Source organism: Malus domestica, chromosome 17 (assembly GCF_042453785.1).
Source record: "Malus domestica chromosome 17, GDT2T_hap1".
Classification (NCBI taxonomy): Eukaryota; Viridiplantae; Streptophyta; class Magnoliopsida; order Rosales; family Rosaceae; genus Malus; species Malus domestica.
Genome location: NC_091677.1, coordinates 7857928 through 7883057, shown reverse-complemented (window position 1 = coordinate 7883057; position 25130 = coordinate 7857928). Strand labels below are relative to the sequence as shown.

The window sequence follows — 25130 nt, the reverse complement described above, 5'->3', positions numbered from 1 at the left end:
TGCTTGCACGTTTTGTAGCAGATAGAAGAGAAAGAAGAAGAACCCAGGTACCAAATCCTCCATTTGAGATTAAAAGGTGTTCATTTTTATAACCTTCCAATCAAAAATACAATCCCATGCATGAAAAACAAACAGATAAGATACAGTTAATTACTTGATAAGACAAATAATTACACACTTTGAAGTTGTTCCAGTTCATATTCCTAAAAAGAAAGTAATCAAATCCTTTGCAGCCTGAATGAGCCATGAACCTGTAAATTTAAGACGATCCATTATATACAGAACAAAAGGAAATAGGGGAATTAGAGAACAAGAATCAATTACATACAGAATTATGCCAAATCACATAATACTACCTGCACTCTTGAGTATGATAAACTACATTCCTCTGAATCTTACTCTTGGATGATCAAAGGGTGTTAACGTGCCGCACAAAATTCGAAGCTAGTGGAGCATCGTCATCAGATAAATAATACAATACATCAAATTAAATCCGGGAAAAAGGACAAACAAAAATAAACCGTACCCAACACCAATGGGTCACCAATCTGAGGGACAATGAAGCTGAAGCCACCTAACTGCATTTTTCTCCTCTGAATGCCTAGACGATCAGATGGCATTCGATGGGTTCGACAAAAAAAACTAGATCCAGAGCGTAAAGTAAAAGGGATTTCATTTTTAGAAAAGTCAACCTTGGCTCCGCTACTGCTCCCAGGAACAAGACCCTGCATCTCTTTCTGCAAGAACCTCAGCCTGCCATTCATATCATCCACAGCCCAAGATTTTTCACTAACATTTCTCACCATCTCCGGCGACATAATTGGTTTCAATGCACCCGAAACCATCATATAAAACCCGCACATCGCCACATAAACCAAGCTTAAACCCAAAATCAATCTCCAAAACTCACACCCAAAATTCCATTTTCTCTCCATCTTCTTAGTCATCTTCTTCGATTTCAATCTTACATCTGTTCAAAACTCAATTGTTCAAAATCAATCTTACATCTGTTCAATGGGTGTAAAAATAAATCTACATATTGAATTGGGTTTATGGGGTATATTAGGTATTAAATTTGGGTTTAAAGAGATATTAATAGTTTAGTTAAAAATCAAATGGGTGCAAAGAGTAAGTTGGGTGTATAAATAGGTTAAATGGGTTCAAATAAAATTTCCCTACAAAAATTAGTATCCAAATATTATCATTTCAATAGTTTGATCATATTTCAATCATTCAAAATTTCTTCATATAAAAAATTTCGTTTTTAAAATTTAACTAAGACGTGGCCAGGGTAGATTCACAATTATACATACATACATACATATATATATATATATATATATGTGTGTGTGTGTGTGTGTGTGTGTGAATACATTCATCTACTACAAACGTTATTTTCAACTTTCTCGAACCTTGGCACCTACGGCCGAAAAAATTTCAAACCGATAATATCAAATCATTCGGTAATCGATACCAAAAAACAAAAAAAAAATCCCAACAATAAATATATATTTTAGTAATTTTTATTAGAATTAAGTATCAAAAACCCCTCAACCTTTCAGTATCATTCCAAATTGATCTCAATATTTTTAAACATTCCAAACAAGTACCCAATTTATTGAAAATGTCATATCCGTTAAGCCCCAGTTAAAAATCTGTTAATTAACTGGGGCTTACTCTATCTCCAAAATTAACAGAATGTCATGGAAGCATAACCTCCACCAAATAACGGTCACCACCACCCCATCATGCCATCACCTCCAAACCCAACACAAAACCACCAACTCCACCCTACAACTCAAGCCACCAACAATGAGAAGAATATCATGGAGGTTGCTGATATGGTATGGACCATCATGATGCAGCCACCACCATCTTTACCGCCCACAAAGAAGAACTGGAAGCTTTACGAGCCAAGAATCAGCGAATGAGAAAATCACATGAGCATAAACAAGCTCCTTGAAACCCTTATTGTTCTTAACACTCGTCTTTGTTAGGAGATTGCCCTGCTAATGTAACTTCAATTTTGGTTCATTTTCAATTCAATCAATACTTATTTGATCATAGGGTTTCATATTATATAGGCCTAATTGGATAAATGGTCCCCGTGGTTATAAGGTATTCAGATGATAGCCTTTGTGGTAAAAAAATTCGGATTTAAACCCTTGTGGTCTAAGTCTGTTAGGATTTAAATCCCTGTGGTATAAGTCTGTTAGGATTTATGCCCTTCTGTTAAATAATGCTGATGTGGCTGCCACATATATGGCACGTGGCTGCCAAATGTCTGCCACATGGCAAAAATAATAATTTTTTTTTTTTTTTAAAACCTGAATTTTTACAAAAAAAAAAAAAAAACCCAGATCTGCAAGAAGAAGAAGAAGGAAGAGGGAGAGGGAGAGGGAGAGGGAGAGGGAGGAGGGCGTGGGGAGAGGGCTCCAGCGGGAAGAAGAAGGAAGAGGGAGAGGGAGGAGTCGCGCGGGGAGACCGGCGGGAAGAAGAAGAAGAAGGAAGAAGGAGAGGGAGGAGGGTCGCGCGGCGGGGGGGAGTTTCTGGGGTTTTTTTTTTTTTTTTTTTTTTTGTAAAAATTTAGGTTTTAAAAAAAAAATATTATTTTTGCCACGTGGCAGACATTTGGCAGCCACGTCAGCATTATTTAACAGAAGGGCATAAATCCTAACAGACTTAGACCACATGAGTTTAAATCCGAATTTTTTTACCACATGGGCTATCATCCGAATACCTTATCACCACAGGGATCATTTATCCGATTAGGCCTATTATATAATATATGTTTGAAATTTAGATTTTGAGCCAACTAATATTAATAATGACCATGATGTACTCAATTGGTGGGTTTTGAATAGAATCTATATTTGAAATATTAACTGGGGCCTAATGAAAATGACATTTTCAATAGGTTGGGTACTTATTTATTAAAAAGGTTGAGATCAATTTAGAATAACACTAAAAAGTTTGGAGGTTTAGTTACTTAATCCTTTTTATTATATAATATGTATTTGAAATATCAGTGGTGGTTGGATTTGCATGAGATTGAATTTGAACCCTTTGTAAAAACTAAAACTCCCTCTCTCACTCAGAAGTCCCTCCCAGTTACATCATCTCTCCCGACTCCGACTACCCCTCTCTGTTTCTTCTCTGGACACACCACAGCGCACACCACACCTCAAAGTTCATCTTCTCCAACAACTCCGACACCCTCTCTCTGTTTCTTCTCGACTCTGACTCCTTCTCTCAATTTCTTCCTGTCAACTTCTGCAATCGCCCAGTCCCACCAAATTTATCTTCCACATCCGAATTCCCAATGTCGACTTCCACCGAAAGACTCTCATCATACAAGCCTAGAAGATAAGAAATTTCACCCTAACTCGGATTAGTTTAGTGTTTTTTTAGTGAAACACTTGGGGAGTTTTGATCGAATTAGTTTTTTCGATTTGAGGATTGAATCGGGTTTTCGATTTGGGGTTTTAAAAATCGAATTATGGTTTTCGATTTAGGGATTTTAAAATCGAGGTTTTAAATTGGGGAATTACAAAAAAAAAAAACCGAATTAGGGTTTTTAAATTTCAATTTGGGTTTAATTTGGTTTGTTGTTTATTATTTATGGCTATCGGCTGTCGATGGTTGAGGTTTGAATCCTCCTACAGTTTGAAGCTACAACAATTTCCAGCATCCGAAAAAAACCGAAATAATTTTAAGATTACTGATTTTCGGTAACAGAAATTTCAGTTCGGGATTGGTGTTTTTTTTCCTTATTGCTAATATTTACGATTCGAGCTGAACCGAAACCAGCCCTATAGCACCCATACTACCATATATTATGGCGATCAGAAAACGAGATTGTGTTCAATGCTGTTTAGCATTGATTGAATTGATTAAAAAAACAAAATTCAGATGAAAAGAATTGAACATGTTTAGTAGTCTAGGGTGTATTCAATTGAGATTTTGAGGGATTTTAATTCTTTTAATGAATCCAGAGGTATTTAATCAGGATTTTAAGTGATTATCTGAAATTCAATGTGTATTCAATCAGGATTTTAAGATAATTTATTAAAATCTTTAAAAATCCGGGTGTATTCAATTAGAATTTTAAAGAAGTTTATAACATTTCAGGTGTATTCAATTAGAATTTGAATTTAAAGAATTTAGAAAGTTGAGGAATTAAAGGGAATTGGAAAGATTTTGTAGTGTATTTTAAGCGTCCACAAATCTCATCTCTTCCTATGAAATTTCGAGGGAATTGAATCAAAATTTTACATGGAATCTCTACAAATCAGTTAAACTTCATAAAAATTCATAGATTTATAAATCCATTAAAATATCTTAAATTCCTAATTGAATACACCCCCTACATATGTAAGGTTGGCCTTAATTCTATAAAATTGTTAATATTTTGATACTTTTGCATAATCCCCAAGGACCACAACCCTACGGATGGGATTTTAGATAACTAATGTATCACATGTTGTGCTCATTTACGGCGATAAGCGGAAACAAATTAAAAATTGTGATGCAACCCGCCCATGCAAGATGTTATGTGGTGTAATTTGCAACCATAGTGTCCTATAGTCTACGCAAAAATATTATATGAACGTTCCTATTTTTGAACTTCTTTTAACTCTCCTCTTTAGCAAGCACATCTTGTAATCAATAATTTCATGTGGGACTTCTCTTTATTTAATTAGGCAAGGTCTTTTTAATCCATTAAGCTTATTTGTTTTTGTTGCTCATCAATAAGAATTGAATATATGATCTCGTGATGCTTTGGTGACCCAATTGAAATCTCAAACATCTGTTTATCTAAGATCACAACAAATTCCGATGTATTTATTCCCCGGCAAAAAGACATTCTATAGTGCGTAATTATATACCTTGGTCTAATGGATTTTGTGATAAATTAAAGAATAATTAATAATCAAAGCTTAATTGTAGCATTAATTCTTGAACTTTAACCCTAGTTTAGTTTTAGTTCCTAAACTCTCATATTAGTTTATTTAGTCCTTGAACCTAACAATGTGTTGTACCATTCATCATTTTCATTAACGACGTCTATTTTTAAATTTAAGGCTACGTTAGGCAATGCGATTTTAAAGTTGGTATGAGATCGTACTATGGTTGAACTTAAACAACATATTGAACTACGAAAAAAATTTCCTATGTATCAGTTAATTTTCTTACAAACAAGATCTGATTTTTTTTAGGTTTTTTTTCTTATTTTTAAATTCACTTTTAGTGACACACCCCGACCTAAATCTAGGCATGTTGGCCGTCACATAAGGGTGACGTAGCCATGTGCACAGTGCGGAAGCAATAGAGATATAAAGAAATACGAATAAATAAAGACCAAGTTACCAGCAATACTAGCTAGGAGAAAGTGCTAGTGCGAGATTAAGTGTGAAATACACAACCAGAGCATAAATAACCTAAGTGCAGTCAAGCAAGACAAGTACTAATTATACAACACCCAATGGTGATCCTACGTTTATGATGTTCTATCAGAACTACGGTCGAAATCCCCGTGAGCCACCAAGCACTTCTACCTAAAACCTGGAGGGGCGCAAAATAGAAAGTGTGAGTGAGCAAAAACAAAACTTTTCAAAATCATTTCATTTCTCAAAAGTTCTAACCCCTCGCCGTAAAATCTGTATAATTTCCCAGAAATATAATATATGCTATATCATGAATCATACTCAAGATGATAATCTGTAGAAGTATACCATGCCAAAGTATCTCAATGCAATGCCATAAGTAGTCCAGACAAAATATATCAATGTCAGATATCGCATCAACCGAATCCCTCTAACTCAATCTGTACGGCTGAATCTATAGCTCATAACCAATCTCAATCATATCAAATCCTGCACACGAGTCGGAACCACCTAAGGTCTGTACGACAAGACTAGGTGTAAAATAAATATGCTCTAGTGCTACGATCACGTGAAGACTGTGCGAATGATCGTGGGTCACCTACGAGTCGGAACCACCTATAATGGTATGTACGACAAGTCTGTGCACCTAACTTGGATCCAAGGTAAGGACATGATGCGGGAGGTGAACGTCACGTGAAGGACTGTGCCTTAACTCTGGGCGGGAGCACTAACACCGGGGTGCAGGTTTATGAGCTCTCAATACATCACATCATATCTCACATAACTAAAGTAACCTTATATCTTTAATTTATGAACTTACCTGGCACTTACATATGCATCCGCAGCACCAATCATAAATATATGCAACTACTAATGCATAAATAAAATAGGCAGATACTTTGCATGGCATTTCAAAATGTATAATTATTCAAATTCATTTTCTGGGAAAAATCTCAAGTATATAGATATATAGGAAAACCAAAAACCCACTCACTGATATGTCGAAGGGTCATAGCCCCCGAGCCTCGATTGATGGTGCTCGTCCTCCGGATAGGCCTCACCTATATGCGAAATAACTAAATAAACGTTATTTAAAGCACATATACAAAACTAGGAAATAACTTCTCATACAATGCTCAAATGGGGTGTTTGAATATACAAACGTGATCTACCCAACACTATGAACACCCCCATATTTTTAGAAAATTTTTTCGAGTACCCACGCGCCTTCACACACCGGCCAAACGCACGGCCCACGCACAGGCACGTGCCTCTGGCACACCAAACGGATTCCCTAACGACGTTAGGGAATATTTCGTTAAAAATCAGAATATGCCATTATGTTTACCTGACGGCGTCAAAATATTCCATCAATTTTGACGGAATATTCTCCTCCTCCTTCCTTAGGTCGCTGGAGCCCGGCGCTGGTGCCACTGCTATCGCCGGAAACTGGAAAAATAATCAAACCTTCATATCTTTTTCGATTCTTAACCAAAATTCACGAAATTTATACCAAATTGAAGCTTACAACGAGTAGAACAAAACCTTACCAATTTAAAGCCCTAAAATCCACGGAATCTCACCGGAAAAACCTCGATAATCCGACCAAAATTTGAAACTCGCGAACTGGGACTTTCGACGTCCAAAACACTCCAACTTTCTTCCCCGAGCTTCGTGAAGGTGTTTTAAGGCTTCCTATAACCTTAAAACTCCTAGAAAACTTCACAATCACGAGTGCATGACCAGTACTCCAAATTGGGGTTATTGGGTTCTCGGGTTTTCGAGGGATTCACAAATCAAAAATGGTATAGAACAACTCCTGAACTTACTAGGAGCTCAAAGGTGCCAACTACAACCTCGATCCGTGACTGGAAGTGAAGGTTTGAAGGTTGTCCATACGTTGTACGGAAAATGGATAAAAATTCGAGAGAGGGAGGAGGGAGAGAGTGTCAACGGGAGGGTGATAGTGAGGGTGTGTTTGTGTGTGGTCCAAGTTTGGCCAACCAAACCAAAAACAACTAAAACCTTAATTTCTAATTGGGTCCAAGTACTTAGGAAATAAAATAATTGGTCCACAATACAACTGAAACCACACAACACCACAAACGTTTAAGGGTAAATTAGACATTTCACACCATTAGATAATATCTTTCGAGACGGGCTGTCATATTTAGTAATGTGGGATGAAATTTCTAATATACTCCTAGATTTAACGGAAAAATGACGGCAGTAGTGAAAAAGACCAATGGTAAAACACATTATTATGTTTGACTAAGAAAACTAATGTGAAAGTTCAAGGACTATAATTAAACTAGGCGTAAAGTTTAGTGACTATTTTTACAATTAAGCCAATAATAATCAATAATGCTAGAGTCTTCAAATTTGTTTATCAAATATTTTGTCAACATTAGTACAATGAAAACGAAATAGGAAATAAGATTAATTTCAACTTAGGTATTGAATAAAGAGGTAATTACACTCTATCACTAAAACAAGCCCATATATATTTGAGTGATGTGCGATTCAGTCATTGAATTATTACCTAACTGAAAACTAAGTTATTAGATTTTATAATTTTTTGAAAAAATTAGTCAATTTGTTTTTTTAACTGTCAGTTTCCGCTACTATAAGGTTTGAAGTTGTTAGACTATTTCCAATAGAAGATGCAAAATGCGTGGTAACAACCGCTTTTACATTTTTTTGTTGGCCAAAAAACTCTCAAGTGGGAGAGATGTAAACATCTATCTTGACCATAAGATGTAAATAAAAATGCAAATTTACATTTTTTTAATATCTTTCTAAGGTGGACCCTGCCAGTTTAAGAGAGAAAAATAAATAGGACCCCAAATTTGCACCTCTTCCATCGAAGTAGAACTAAAATGTACATCTCTTGAAAATATAAAATTAATGTAAATCTGGCTTTTACATCTCAAATTTGCATATTTTTATTGGAGATACCCTTGTATTTAATTTTTCCTCAAATTAAGTCAAGTGATTTGCATGTAATACACTTTGGAGGGTAGATTGTAAGTTTTAATGAATTTAAAATTTTAATTTCTGAAAAATAGTGTATTGAGTTAACTTTGGAGGATAAATTGATCATTTTGCAACTTATATGCATTATTAAGGATTTACAGGCGAGAAAATTATGATTTTACTTTCAAATGTGTGTCATGTGCAAGTCACGTATCTTAGATTGACCAAAAAATAGATAGAATAGTTTGAATCTAGGAAACTTTAACGAAAAGCACCCGGTACTGTTCACTTTAACGAAAAACCACATTTTTACACTAAAAAGTCAATCCTGGTACTATTCACTTTACCCTTTATTTTGTCCTTATCATTAAAACTCAAAGTTTTCAAGCCATTTTCATTAGTTTTCCTTTGAATCTAATAGTATGGATGAGCCACTTAGCACTACAGTTTAGTGGTATTCCTCTTCACTTATAATAGTGAGAGGTCTTAGGTTTGATTCTTGCCAAATGAGAATTTGAACCACGTTATTGCTAGCTCATTGTGAGGCTTGACCCACTCTCATACCATTTTAGTGTAGATAATATCGTTTGTTAAGAAAAAAAGGTATGGATGAAATGACAATTTCTAACGAGTTTAAGGACTTCTTTTTGTTGAAAAATAATAATTTAAGAACTTAACTTTCACTCGGATAATAATTCAAGGACGAAATCCACAATTTACTCTATATATTTGGATGCTCAGGGGTTGTGGTTCTAGTGACATATATTTGTTTTCGTCCAATTTGATAATTTTACAAATCAACTTGTGTACAGTAATAACAAAGTCATTATGTGTCTTTAATATAGTCATGTCAGTATTATGTAACATTGGATTGTAAAATTTGACGATTATATTGTAATTTTACATCCTTGTGAGTTTATCTTACATTGCCGGTCCCAAGCCCGAATAAAGGAGGAGGGGGAGGGCGTCAGGTAGTCGACAGCCGGCACTCCATGATCACGTCGAATCCTTATGAAAATGAATCCAGAACGAAATCGCGCTAAAGCTAGGGCGTCACCCGTAAGTGGCGCGCTGTGTGGCCTGAGCACAGTGATAAGTGAGCAAGGGTCGCTGTATCTCCATCGACACCCGGATACAGTGTTAAATGAGCAAGGGGGCTATAGAAACTTCTTTTCGAACGACTCCACTCAAAGTTGTTTGGGAGCATATGCTCCTATCAACTTTACACGGGACACACAAAAGAAGTACTTTGATCCTATTAGACGGGGAAGGGTGAAGAAGCTAGGACAGAAGGGTAGAGTTCAAGAGAGCAAAATGCGTTTAGGAACGTGGAATATAGGAACCTTGACGGGAAAATCTATGGAAGTAGTAGAAGTTATGGTGAGGAGAAGGATAAATATTATGTGCCTACAAGAAACTAAGTGGGTTGGTCGTAAGGCAAAGGATCTAGAAAACTCAGGGTTTAAACTATGGTATTCGGGCACAAATAGAACGAGAAACGGTGTTGGCATCATCGTGGACAAGACCTTGACACAAGATGTTGTAGATGTCAAGAGGGTAGGAGATAGAATCATGGCAATCAAGATTGTAATAGGACAAGAACTTATCAATGTGATTAGTGCGTACGCACCTCAAGTAGGGTTGGATACGAGTTCAAAGGAGAAATTTTGGGAAGACCTTGGAGACTTGGTGCAAGGAATTGCTCAGACGGAGAAGTTATTTATAGGAGGAGATTTAAATGGACACGTGGGCAGGGAGACAGGCAACTATGGAGGTTTTCATGGTGGCCATGGTTTTGGGGAGAGAAACGAGGATGGGGAAGCTATCTTGGATTTTGCAATGGCATATGATCTCTTCTTAGCCAACACCTTCTTTAAGAAGAGAGAAGAACATGTGATCACCTACAAGAGTGGGTCGTCAAAAACACAAATAGATTTTCTTCTAATGAGGAAAGGGGATCGTATAACTTGTAAGGATTGCAAAGTTATACCAGGAGAGAGCGTGACTAATCAACATCGCTTGTTGGTGATGGATGTACATATCAAAAGAGTGAGAAAAAAGAACAAGACTTGGAAGTGCCCAAGGACTAGATGGTGGAATCTAAAAGAAGAAAAACAAGCCATTTTCAAAGAGAAAGTAATCACCCAGTGTGTGTGGGATAGAGAGGGGGAAGCTAACCAAATGTGGGATTCCATGGCTAGTTGTATCCGAAAAGTAGCAAAAGAGGTATTAGGAGAGTCCAAGGGCTTTGCCCCACACCAAAAGGAATCTTGGTGGTGGAATGAGGAGGTACAAGCAAAGGTGAAGGCTAAGAAGGAATGTTGTAAAGCCTTATACAAGGATAGGACCGATGAAAATGGTGAAAGGTATAGAAAAGCGAAGCAAGAGGCGAAGAAAGCTGTGAGAGAAGCTAAGTTAGCGGCTTATGACGATATGTATAAGCGACTAGATACCAAAGAAGGAGAGTTGGATATCTATAAACTAGCTAGAGTAAGGGAAAAGAAGACAAAGGACCTAAACCAAGTGAGGTGCATCAAGGATGAGGATGGAAAGGTTCTTGCTACAGAGAACGCGGTTAAAAACAGATGGAAAGGTTATTTTCATAATCTTTTCAATGAAGGACATGAAAGGAGTGCTTCTTTAGGGGAGTTGAGTAACTCAGAAGAGTGTAGAAACTACTCTTTTTATCGTAGAATCCGGAAGGAAGAAGTGGGTGTAGCTTTGAAGAAGATGAAGCATAGAAAAGCAGTAGGCCCAGACGATATACCAATCGAAGTGTGGAAAGTTTTGGGAGAGACAGGTATAACATGGCTCACTGACCTTTTCAATAGGATTTTGAAAACGAAGAAGATGCCGAATGAGTGGCGAATGAGCACTTTGGTGCCTATCTACAAGAATAAGGGCGATGTACAAAATTGCATGAACTATAGGGGAATTAAGCTAATGAGTCATACAATGAAGCTCTGGGAGAGAGTCATTGAGCATAGATTGAGGCAAGAGACACGGGTTTCGGACAACCAATTCGGGTTCATGCCAGGGCGCTCAACCATGGAGGCAATCTATCTCTTACGAAGATTGATGGAAAGATATAGAGATGGGAAAAAGGATTTACACATGGTCTTTATAGATTTGGAAAAAGCGTATGATAGGGTCCCAAGAGACATTCTTTGGAGGATTTTAGAGAAGAAAGGAGTACGAGTAGCATATATCCAAGCTATACAAGATATGTATGAAGGAGCAAAGACTGCCGTAAGAACTCATGAAGGACAAACCGAAAGCTTTCCCATAACTGTAGGATTACATCAAGGTTCATCCTTAAGTCCTTACCTTTTTGCGTTGGTAATGGATGAGTTAACAGGACATATTCAAGGTGATATTCCTTGGTGTATGCTTTTCGCAGACGATATAGTGTTGATAGATGAAACTCAGGAAGGGGTAAATGCAAAGCTTAACCTTTGGAGAGAAGTGTTGGAATCTAAAGGTCTTCGCCTAAGCCGATCAAAGACAGAATATATAGAGTGCAAGTTCAGTGCAAATGGAGGCCAAAACGAGTTAGGGGTGAGGATCGGAGATCAAGAAATACCAAAGAGCGACCGTTTTCGTTACCTAGGATCTATCTTGCAAAAGAACGGAGAATTAGATGGAGATCTCAACCATAGAATACAAGCTGGATGGATGAAGTGGAAGAGTGCATCCGGCGTGTTGTGTGACCGCCGTATGCCACTGAAGCTCAAGGGAAAATTTTATAGGACGGCAATAAGGCCGGCGATGCTGTATGGCACAGAATGTTGGGCGGTGAAGCATCAATACGTACACAAAATGGGTGTAGCGGAGATGAGGATGCTTCGTTGGATGTGTGGGCACACGAGAAAGGATAAGATTAGGAATGAGGATATCCGGGGTAAAGTAGGAGTAGCCGAAATTGAAGGAAAGATGAGAGAAAATCGGTTACGGTGGTTTGGACATGTGCAAAGAAGGCCTACTGACGCTCCGATTAGAAGATGCGACTATGGGACAGAGGTTCAGGGCCGAAGGGGCAGAGGAAGACCTAGGAAAACTTTGGAAGAGACCCTAAGAAAAGACTTAGAGTACTTGGATCTAACGGAGGACATGACACAGGACAGAACACAATGGCGTTCTAAGATTCATATAGCCGATCCCACTCAGTGACTTGGATTTTCCAAGTCTCCAACCGAGAAGTTTTCCTCACTCGGGAAATTAAGGGAACACTACCTCAACCTATATGCTCCACTCACAAAGCTTCAACATACAAGCTTCAACAAAAGAAAATTCAATGAACTTAGCGAAGAAGGCTTTGGTGTATTTAACACAATACGTTGAAATGAAGGAAAGCTTATTTATTGATATCCCCGATAAGTTACAAATATGTACATATACTTGAGTCAAAATAAACAAACAAGAGGGAGCCTTCACAAAGGTTGCTTAGGAGAAGTCTCAGCAGTCGGTAGAGCCCCAGAAAGAGAAGGCACCGGAGGGGGATCATTCGGAGCCTCAGTATTGGACAAAACCCTAGAAGGAGGAGGCATCAGAGATTGATCATTTGGAGCTTCATTACGCGGTACAGCCCCAGAAGACGAAGGCAATAAATGCCTTTGGAACAAACCCACAAATCTCTGATGATCAAGTAAAACTTGACCATCAGATTCCTTCATCTGGTCAAGCTTCCTCTTCATGTTTGTAGCATAGTCATGTGCGAGCCGGTGCAACTGTTTATTCTCATGCTTGAGCCCTCTAATCTCCTGTTTGAGACTCATCACTTCAGCCGCCAATGATTCAACTTGGCGGGTTCGAGCAAATAGGCGTTGGGCCATATTAGACACAGAACCTGCACACTGAACACTGAGAGCCAGAGAATCCTTAACAGACAACTCATCAGACCGTTTGGAAAGTAGTCTGTTATCTTTGGGAGTGAGAAGGTTCCTGGCCACTACCGCAGCGGTCATATCATTCTTCATCACGGAATCCCCAACGGTAAGAGGACCAGTAGGGGAGACGAAGGATGGGCGCCATATGTTGTCTGGAGAAGGCGGGGCTGCCTCTTCAACAAGGTTCAAGTCAAAACGACGGTCGGAGGGGCCAGACATTTTCAAAGGTGTTGAAGAGAGAAGAGGTCGGACAAATCAAGATCTTAGAAGTGCAAGAATGGAGCTTCTACTGGTGGATATTCAAGTGTGCTTTGGAACTTAATGTCAGCCCCTATAAAAATCTGCACTCGACGAAGCTTCAGAAATCGAAGAGGCGCCTGCTCAGAAATCGAAGAGGCGTTTGCTTTCTCAAAAGCTGGGCTGCTCAGAGATTTTCAAAAGCTGGGCTGCTCAAAGACCACAAAGGCCGATCTCAGAAATCGAAGAGGCTTGCTTTCTCAAAAGCTGGACTGCTCAGAGACCACGAGGGCCGATTTCAGAAATCGAAGAGGCACCTACTTTTCCAGCCTTGTCAGCACCTGTCACACGCACACTCAGCTTTGCGGAAATTATGGGCATTCTGTCGAAGATTTCTGGCGAAGTAGAAAGCACATGAATCGTACTGTTCAATCACCCACTTCCCACACGCAACAGTAGCTCATGGGTACCACAGATAACTTTGCCAAAGTCCTCTGACAAAGTTGAGACACGTGAAGCTTGCAGCTCCCACTACATCGCTCTGACCAAGAAGGGTAAAAGAATTGCAAAGAAACAACACTAACAAAGTTTAGACACATAAATTTTGAAGGTCTAGCTACCATATTATTACCCACAAGGGTAAAGGAACAGTACCACTGCTGGATAATTGGAAAGTCCCGGTGTGTCAACCTCTGTGCTTCGTGGCAAGGTAGACTAGCAAACATGCCCAACCTTTACTCACATTCGAGAAAACACTCCTAACAAGATTGCTTGCTCCAAAATCGAAGAGGCACCGCCCTCCGAATCTCGAGAGCCAGACTCCCAACATGATTACTTTCTCAAAAATCGAAGAGAGGGTAAAGGAACAGTACCACTGCTGGATAATTGGAAAGTCCCTGTGTGTCAACCTCTGTGCTTCGTGGCAAGGTAGACTAGCAAACATGCCCAACCTTTACTCTCATTCGAGAAAACACTCCCAACAAGATTGCTTGCTCCAAAATCGAAGAGGCACCGCCCTCCGAATCTCGAGAGCCAGACTCCCAACATGATTACTTTCTCAAAAATCGAAGAGACACCGCTCTCCGAATCTCGAGAGCCAGACCCCCAGCAGGATTGCTTTCTCAAAAATCGAAGAGGCATCGTTCTCCGAATCTCGAGAGCCAGACCCCCGACAGGTCTGTAATCTTCACACGCAACATCAGCTTTCCAGATACCACAAACCACTTTTTCAAAGTGCTCTGACAGAGTTAAAACATGTGAAGCTGGCAGCTCCCACTACCGTGCTATAACCAAGCAGGGTAAAGGAATAGCATTATTACTTGATGTTAGGGAGACTCCTATATATGTCGACTTCCATCCCTAACGGACAGGCAGACCTGCAAAAATGCTTAACCCTTTCTCTTATCTGAGAGGGCACTCCCAACAAAGCCTTTCGAAATATTCAGCTTTTTTTCCCCCCGATAATACCTCTGTAAACAAGCTATACTAGAGCAAGAATATCTCATATCATCAGGGTTAAAAGCAAGAGTATCCCATATCATGCTTTTTCCCTGTCTTTTCCTTTGGCCTTGTTCTTACCTGCAAGACAAGGAGAAAGAGAGCAATCAGTCAGCACTTGGAATCAAGCTTCCAGCCAGGAACTGACTGCCTGGAACCCCTTACCTGATTACTTACCTGGCATTGCTCTCGAGTACTCATCTTCAACATCTTATGTTTCCAGGGAAGATACCGCATCTGCCTGAGGAACAGATAGGGCAAGTGAGAAGGATACAAGGAAGCATGTGGAGACAAGCGTAACAGCACACGTGCCGATACATCCACTACTCTATCAAAAGCAAAAGTATCCCATATCAGCAGGGTCGAACGTACTCTAGATTTGATGGACTTGTTTTGACCCTCAAATTCTTCAGTCGGCCTTATACTCTGGAGGAAACCAGAAAACCCTCCAGCCCAGTTCAAGAATAAGCCTGTGGAAAGTTACTTCTTCAAAAGCAAAAGTATCCCATATCATCTTTCCTCATTTTTCTTCTCTTTATCCTTCATGCTGCCTGCAAGATAGGGAGAATGTGAACAATCAGCCGGAGCTCTGATTGCTTACCTTGTCTGTCACCTCTTTCAGCAGATCCCCCAGCTCGGCGACTTGGGGGACTCCTACTACATGGTTTGTATCTCGCTTGACCAAGCATGAAACTACAAGTAAGCTTCAAGTGAAATTGATACATTACCTTGTGCATCTCCACCAGTTACAGATACCACCCCTGGATGGAGGAAGAGTACTTCCAGAGAAGATGCCACATCTACCTATGAGACAGATAAGGCAAGTCAAGACGATACCACACTCCGGTACTTAGAAGTTTCGTGGCTACGAGATCATTCTCCCACAATTTTTCCTAATGTCATTTGTACTAAATCATTCACTTGTACTCACTAAAGGAGAGCTTGAACCTATGTACTTGTGTAAACCCTTCACAATTAATGAGAACTCTTCTATTCCGTGGACGTAGCCAATCTGGGTGAACCACGTACATCTTGTGTTTGCTTTCCTATCTCTATCCATTTATATACTTATCCACACTAATGACCGGAGCAATCTAGCGAAGATCACAAAAAGTGACCGTTTTCGCTACCTAGGATCTATCTTGCAAGAGAACGGAGAATTAGATGGAGATCTCAACCATAGAATACAAGCTGGATGGATGAAGTGTAAGAGTGCATCCGGCGTGTTGTGTGACCGTCGTAGGCCACTGAAGCTCAAGGGAAAATTTTATAGGACGGCAATAAGGCCAGCGATGTTGTATGGCACAGAATGTTGGGCGGTGAAGCATCAACGTACACAAAATGGGTGTAGCGGAGATGAGGATGCTTCGTGGGATGTATGGGCACACGAGAAAGGATAAGATTGAGAATTAGGATATCCGAGGTAAAGTAGGAGTAGCCAAAATTGAAGGAAATATGAGAGAAAATCGGTCCCGGTGGTTTGGACATGTGCAAAGAAGGCCTACTGACGCTCCGGTTCGAAAATGTGACTACGGGACAGAGGTTCGGGGCCGAAGGAGTAGAGGAAGACCTAGGAAAACTTTGGAAGAGACCCTAAGAAAAGACTTGAGTACTTGGATCTAACGGAGGACATGACACAAATGAGCGCAATGGTGTTCTAGGATTCATATAGCCGACCCCACTTAGTGGGAAAAGGCTTTGTTGTTGTTGTTGTTGTTGTTGTTGTGATTCAAACATTGGATCTTTACATTATGTTGAAATTAACACCATTGAACGTGAAGCTATGAAGCCTATTTTAACCAAACTAGTCCCTAAAATTTGCATAACTCCTCACTTTGTTCCTTGAGATTTGAAATAAATATAAGTGATCACTGAGATTATCCACCATCAATCATTTTAGTCTTTGGGTAAAAAATTATGTTAAATAAGGATTAAAATAACAAAATTGCCCTCAATTTAATAAACAATAGGCCAAAATGATTTGACAAAAGTCAAGGGTATTTTTGCCATTTTTCCCTTATTTGATGGAGATTTTTTCACGGAATAACCAAAATGATTGATTGTAGACAAACTCAGAATCAATTCTATCGATTTCAAATCTCAGGGCCCAAAATGAGAAATTATGCAAATCTCAAGGACCATTTTGGCTAAAAAGCTTATTTGTTTTTCGATAAATATTCTTTTCAAAATTTTGATTATAGGAATATGATATATACGTTATTTTGTTTAATTCAAAATGTAATATGGTCTGGTGGCATTTCTCATTGTTTATAAGTAGAGGTATTAAGTTCTATTATGAATGACGAATTTAATATTAATTTGTTATAGTCAACTTATTGTGCAGTTTAGCTTAAATCTCAAACCCTTTAATATAAATATATCGATGTACAATGAAATAACTAAATATTATTCCTCATCCTATCAAAAAAGAAAACAAATTGCATGCCATGAAGCAAATAGGAATGCCTGATTCATAAATTTGTGTTGTGCCTGTCATGATATATATGCCACAATATTCAACCCAGTCATGCACACATTGCAAGTCCTGCTAAGAAACCATGTCCTTGTAGGCCATCCTGATCTCAGGGCAGTTCCCCATGCATATCTGTCTTGGGCGCCCTTTAATGGGGTCTACTGTAGCTGTCATGTACCTGGGGGCGAGGCAAGTAATTGGGTTTTCTCTCTTTAGTCATTATTTGACTCCAAAAAAATGATGATCATTATATTGGAGTAAAAACCAAACATAAATACAGCTTTAATTTCATGGCAAACTCAAGTGAGAAAAATTTACATGGCATGAGTTTCAAAAACCAATAACGCTTAAATTATGTCGAACCAAGATCGATCAATATTCTACGTTGCACCCAATGTTTATTGAATTTATTGATCAACAAAACGAGTTATTGCTCGCATCACTTAGCTCATGGGGATATAGCTCAATTGGTAGAAATGCGCTCTCTAATTGATGAGTCAAGTTAAATACAGGAAAGTCCCACAAAGAAATCTTAGACAATATCTTCTCATATGTATACTACGATGATATGCATAAAATTTTCTTCACATAACATTGTATTAATGTCAAAGAATATTCCGATTTTCAAGCTTCTTATTGAATGAGGTCTAACTGTCAAAGTAAAAAAGCCTCATAACACAGTACACACCCTTTCTTCTGCCAATGCCCATGGGTAATTGGCCCCTTTAATATTTAGAGTATAGCAATCCACTAGCGCAATTGACGGTTTCAATTCTCTTATGTATTTTTCCTTGCGCATACAATAATATCTTCTAGGATCCCCACACAACCAACCATCAAATGAGCCGCCTTATTAATTAGTTGATGAAGTCAAACCTAGATACTTTTCATAATTTGCAGAAGCTGCAGATCGATCACCATTAATAAGAAAAAACAAACTTAGTTTTTAGCCCTTATTTTTTTTTTTAAGTTTTAACAAAACACTTCAGATACTGTTTACTTTTAACGAAAAATTACATTTATACATTTTTCTGGTAATATTCACTATACCTTTAAAAATAGCTTTTCATTAAAAGGGAAGTTTTTTTTTTACTTTTCGTTAGTTTTTTTATTTCTTGTTGGTTCAAAGTTCAAACTTAATAAAGGATTAGGAGTGCGTTTGTTGCACCAGACTATCTCAGACTGGACTAGCTTCAAGGACTAAACTAGACTGGCTTATATTAGACAAAATTGAACTAACTTAGTAAAGCGTTTGGTGTACTGTCACATTAAAAAACTAGACTAACTTCTAATTCTAGTTCAATTCCTAAGCTTCCAATTAAATTACCTATTTTCCTTATATCTTCGACATTAATACATAGAATGCAATTATCCAAAACATCAACCTGGAATCCAATTAATCAAGTTTATGATCTCTTATTTTCTCAGAAACCAAACATAATATACATACATATAATTAAGAAACATAATTCGCCACACAAAATGCATTTGGATAAACAAAGATTGGAGCTTTTAAGCAAATATTTTTATCCTAACTGACCTGCAAAAGATTTCGATAGCTGGACAAAAACTGAAGTTGGTGACTGAACAAAGTTGAAGTTTTGCAAGGAAAGAATAAGATAATAAATGGGTGAAAATTTTCATCTTTTTAGATTAATTAAAGTTTTAATTCTTATTTTGTGGACGTTCTTTTTCTTGTTTTGGGAGAAAAAGGGGGCACTGTCAATGCATGAACCTCTCTGGGATTTATGCCTCCTCAATGGGCTCTGGTATATTATAAACAAATCTAAAAAATCTCAAGCATAATAACGAAACCCTGGATTCGAAAATGAAAACTGATGAAACGGACAACTCGCAGATGAATCGGAATGGAGGACTATGACGAGCTTCAAAGTTGGATTAGCACGTAATCCAGTCCAATGAAAGCTAGTGAGGGCAAACAAACACACCCTAGATGTACTGGGTCCCTTTGTGCAATATTTCAGATTCTCACAGTTACTGACATTGATATCAAGGTCTTGTTACATATTATATAATTTGCTTCATTAATTTAGTGTTAGGTACTATAAGGTCGACCAAGAGATAATAACTATATATTTGGTGAAGAAGAATATTTGGATGCTCTGCTTTGCGTATGTATAATGAGCATGAACTATGCTGGGCATCCCATGTTAGAAATATTCTGTAATTTTTCATGGGACTTTTACATTTATGTGTCCATGGAGCCATATCGACAACATTGAGCTAGCAAGTCAAGAAAATAAGATCGTAGTACGCAGATGTAGAGCTTTCTTTTGTTCAGATTGATTTCCCACACCTTTGCATTTTGACCTTATTTTCTCATACCTTAGGCGTGCCGTGTACCTATAATCATGTTATTGGTGAGTATTAAAATAGATAATGCTAGGTAGATCAAATTTTTAAAACAAATAATGTGTTACCAATATGAAATAAACACGTTAATTAATACTTGAGTAATAATCTAATCATCAATGTCCACACATGTGGTTTATAAATTTTAGTTTAAAAATTTGATTTCTCTACCATTACCCATATTAAAATACTATACCAAGATCATCTCTGATGTACCTGATATCACTAGCAGTGCACGTGCATGGCATGCACCTCAGTACTTCAAAAGAAATAGAATATGCTGAAGTTGCAAAGGTTACTCACTAGGGCATGAGAAATATTGTCTTATCAACATTATATTATAAAAATACCACACTTAAATTATATTTTATAAATCCCATGACAGTTAAAGACTAAATATCTTTTTTAAATATTTTTTTTCATTGAAATATGGTATTCTTGGTTGACAAGAATTACTTTGACATCTCACTTTTTATTTCCTCTAGTTGTTGGTCGAGAGACGGACATTTCAATCCCTCTGGACTTAACAACAATTCAACTTTTCCAACCAGAAGAAAAAAGAGCACTTCAACACTAACCGAGAAAGGTATTCGTGCACTTTTTTGTTTTGTTTTTGTTTTTGTTTTTCATGATATAGATCTTTGCACAATTGGTAAAAGCAAATGCAGGCCTAGAACATATTTGCACAATTGATAACCACACATCATTAATTTTTCTCTCCTACACACCTCTTTTTATTTAAGTCACCGAAATTGAATCGATTAAACGAAAATTATGATTAAAATTAATGATGAGTGTACATGAAAAGAAAATTTGAGTGTGGTTATCATTTTGCTTTAAAAGATGGGCAAATATTAATTATTCCTAACCCTACTTGAGCAGTTTCCTTAACCTGAAATAAAACGTTAAAAAGTGATCTTGGGCCTGGGCCTGTCTTTGGGCCCTGGGTGTCGGCATAAATTTTTGAGGACAAACTAATTGGGTGCACCTGTAATCTGAGGTTGGTCCAACCCTACAACAAAGAATCCAAACTAGAAAATGAACATAAATGCCTACACCATGCGCAAAAGCCTAAATATGATGTGTGATTATTTAGTGAGAAACAAAAAATGGGAAAATGTTGTAGATGTTGCTTTAGCTAAATTGTGTCTAAAGAGACATTTTCGTAGCTTTTGGAGGAGCCTTCGAGTGTTTATGTCCGATTATTCATGACCACGGCATAAGCCCGCACTCGATCCCAGTTGTTACTTACTTGTTTTAGGCTTTTTCCACTTGTTTGTTTGAAGATTTTGATTTTTGTAAACATATACCAGCCGAACCAAAATTTTGTTGTCCTACTCAAAATGGCATTTCATTTGTGTGGTTAACAGTGTTTGGTTTTTTTTTCCTTTTGTTTTTGGGGAGGGATGGGGGTGGGGTTTTAATTGATAATCAAGTTTAACGATGATCACAACTTTGACAGAGTGATAAATCATTATACTTCTGTCATGTTAGATGGAATTCCAGTCGTTTATTCAATAATCGCTGGCCAGGAAAAATCTGGCCAAAGTAATGAAATATTTTGACAATTTCTTGACACCCTTGCACGATATGCATTCGTCCGGAACAATCTGCCTAACCTACAACCAATTGGTTATGGCAGGGACGGGTGTGTTCAACAGAACTTGTATGTTCTAGTCAGCTCGGAATTTGATGAGTTTGTGCGAAATGAGTCAAATGACCAATCCCTGTTGTTTGTCTAGGATAACTTAATTTGGACTGTATACTTGACTCAAAATTCCAACTTGGGCTTTGAAATACGGTTTTGAAGCTCAATCTCTCATGCCCCCAGTTAAGGACAACACTTCTCCTTCCCAGTAAGAAAAAATCCCTCCTTGCCCCTCTATTATCGCCTCATTTAGCGGTACAGATGTTATAATTGAAATGAGATAACTTATCTTTATATCATTACCTAAATATTATTTTTAGAAAAATTCTTCGATTTGAAAACCGTTTCGTCATTCATGCATGTCAAACAAATTGACAATTAATTCATCATAAGAATGCTATTTTGAGTGTTTGACAAATATAAATGACTAAACACACTCAAAATTGAATGAATTTTCTTGAGAGATTATCTTTAGATGATGATAAAAAAAATGAACAATTTTAATTATAACGTTTGTGTGATAAAAGTAATGTCACATTAAACGGCAAGGAGGACTTTCACCTTACTGAGACTTAGGGAAGGGACAATACTTGGGTACAGGTTAGGCAGTACTCAATTTACTCACCTTATTAAGTAACAGTTTGGTACTGCTTAATTTTTAAAAAAAGCACTTAGTTTTTTTGTGAAAAAAATAAAAGCTAAAAAGGCAAAGCCTTTGGAAAACTTGCTTTTTATCACAATACACGGGTGAACAATGCCATTAAATGAATTTTTCAAAATGGCAACCTTACCCTCTCTTTCTCCTTCATCCCAGTTCTGGACTCCACCCCCTTTCTCCAGTCTCTCTCCGACTCGTACTACCTAGATTCACCACCCCATCCCCTCCATCTTTTCTTACTCCCCAGATTCACCAGCCCCATCTCTCTCCCAATCCCCACCAAATACACCCATCGCCACCTCGCAAACCATGATCCCAACCCACTCCCTGCTAGATGATAACCCAGATCCCACCCACCCATTTACCACTGCACCTTCCAAAACATGTAATGCCCTGGAAATCGAAATTCCGGAAATAGAAATGGGAGAGAGGATGAAGGTTCCAGATCGCAGGAACTGAAAGAGAAATGCGAAGGGACTAAGGTGGGTGAGGACTTTGAAATTTCAAAAGGGATCATTGATGTATAATGGAAGAAAAGCCAGAAATATTTTGGCATAACAAAATATAAAGAAAAAAGAATGAAAAAGCTAGAAAGAAAGGGAAACAAAGAAGAAAGGAAAAAGGAAACAATCATGAACTTTTTTGCAGGGAGAAAAAGAAAGGAAGAAAAGCCCATAAGTTTTGTTTTGTTTGTTTTTTTGTCATTTTACACAATCACAACATTTTTCATAAATATTTACCAAACATTACAACACTGCTTTTTTTTTATATTAAAAGCACTTTTACAATTATCGTTACCAAACACTTTACTGCTTTATTTCACAACTGCTTATTTTTACAGCACAACATAAACAGTTTTTGTTCAAAACACAACAATACCAAACTAACCTAAGTAGGCCAATAAAAATTCTACAACGCACTTGTTATATTGGTAACCAAACACCCTGTCACATTAACCCATAAACCAAACACTCATCTTCTTCTTCCTAGACGCAGACATTCCACGTTCCACACACTTTCAAGTAGCCTCACCAGTCACCACCCACTACCCACTCCCATCTCTCCTCCAACCTCTGTCCTCCATCGATCACACCCCACACTCCACTCCATCCTCCAATGGTCAAGCCACCCCAGACCTCCGATATCTCTTCTCCATCGTCACCCTTCCTCTGCAACACTGATAAAAACCTATAAATCCGACCAAATAGGTGTGGTAATAATCCATTTTGATGTGATTTTTCAGACTCTAATCTCTTAGTTGCGGTCAAAATTTAACCTTTTTTTTCCCGCAACATGTCAAAATTTAACTTTAAAAGCATAAAAAATCATTAATTCTCAGTAAAGATTCAAATGATATTGATTATGAAGCATGTGTTGATGACGAGGGGCGAGATGCGTAGAGGAGGGGATGGGGCTGACGGCAACCATGACAGATTTGCCATGGTAACCCAGAAAGGGGTGGAAGATGATGGCGTTTGGTTATAGGTTTAAAGGGAAGAAGATGGTGTTTGGTTGTAGGTTTGTGTAAATTTTTTTTTTTACAGGTGTTGTGATTTTAGTGGGCCAACTAAGAGGGTGAGTAAATTGGATACTGACAAGGCAGTACCCAAGCATTGATCGGGTTTACTTGAACCCACGATGCCACAAGTCATACAAAGAAAAGTTGGTTACTATATATTGGTGTGAATTGTGAAAATCCCATTTGATAAATACCATAGAGAGATTTTTCAGTGTGACGGAAACACAAAGTGTTACATCATATATCATTATACAAATAGTGAGATATGTGTGTTAAAAAATTAATAATTTAAAAAATAAAATTTTCTAACACTTACATAAAAATAAGTGATATATCACTAATCTTCCCCTCACAATTAAAATTTTTTTATTACCACAAAGGTCAACTCCTCCCTCCTCTGTAACTTTTATTTTTCTTTGCAAGTTCTCTGTTATCTCTCTCCATCTCCCTATTTCTTTCCCCATTTCTCACCCCTTGGTTTTATGTCGAGATTCTGTTTTTTTTTTTAACTTCCTTCACTCTCTCTCTGCCCCACACTAAGATACTGCATTATGGGTTCACCTTTTTCCTCATTCTTTTAATCCTCTCTTTCAGTTATACATAAATCTCTCTTTTTAGAATCAAAAGGCCAGGCAGCAAATATCAGGCAGCTGCCCTCTCTGTCATGGAGAAGTCTAGCGATTCATCTCTGCTCAAAGCTGTTCCTTCAAAAGAAACCACATACTCATGCACTGAGGAGGAGAGTGGTTGGACTGCTTACTTTGAAGACTTCTCAAACAACAATAATAACAGAAGAGAAGAAGAAGGACGAGGAGGACGAGGAGGAGCTCAAAGTTTTGGCTGCACCTCTTCTTTGGTTTCTGATGCTGCTTCTGGTGCTGCATGGAAATTAGTTTCCCACAACAATCAAAACCATGCAGGCTCTATTGGGGTCCCACCCAATAACATTTCCAAGAAATTAAGCTTCAAGAAAACAAGAACCAAAAAGATTTCTGGTGATGATTTGGAGGACACTGCTAGTTCTCCGGTTAATAGTCCCAAGGTCCTTCTTTATTTAGATCCACACATACAAATTAATTGTTCCCTTTTTCTTTTCTTTTTTCAATTTCTGTTAGTTTGTGGGAATTGACTTTTCTTTTGCGGTCGTTATTATTTTAATAGATTGGTGATTCGAGACCAGTTGGTATAAACCCAGATAGAGATAGATGATCTTCTTATGAGTATGAATTCTTTGGTACTATTCTTTTTCTTTTCCTTATTATTTCTTCTATTAGTACTCTCTTGAAAAGAGATTAATTATTTGATTAATTATGATCATTTTGTTTGGTCCTGATGGTTTTGTAGGGTAAGGAGGAGACTACTGTAGGACATTTTGCAGAGATGGAACAGGCAGATGATGAAAAAACTAGTGATTGTACGGACTTAAAGAAAAAAGGGTTGTGCTCCATGTCCTTGTTGGTGAACTATCTTGGTTAA

At 37.9% G+C, this 25130-nt stretch overlaps 1 protein-coding gene across 1 annotated transcript; it reads left to right on the top strand.

The window, feature by feature from the left end:
- Positions 1-1748: 1748 nt before the first annotated feature.
- On the top strand, positions 1749-25130 carry LOC103404801 (vascular-related unknown protein 4-like). The gene is made up of 4 exons (XM_070816309.1): positions 1749-1844; positions 2361-2554; positions 24273-24696; positions 24999-25130. The coding sequence occupies exons 1-4, from the start codon at positions 1749-1751 to the stop codon at positions 25128-25130; spliced, it is 846 nt and encodes a 281-aa protein (XP_070672410.1).

What these genes read in the sequence shown, in the direction of transcription:
- LOC103404801 (XM_070816309.1), top strand. Translation starts at nt 1,749, where the DNA reads ATGCCATCACCTCCAAACCCAACACAAAACCACCAACTCCACCCTACA. An exon ending in TCATGGAGGTTGCTGATATG is followed by an intron (nt 1,845 to 2,360) that starts GTATGGACCATC and finishes AAAAAAACCCAG; the next exon opens with ATCTGCAAGAAGAAGAAGAA. An exon ending in GGCGGGGGGGAGTTTCTGGG is followed by an intron (nt 2,555 to 24,272) that starts GTTTTTTTTTTT and finishes CTCTCTTTTTAG; the next exon opens with AATCAAAAGGCCAGGCAGCA.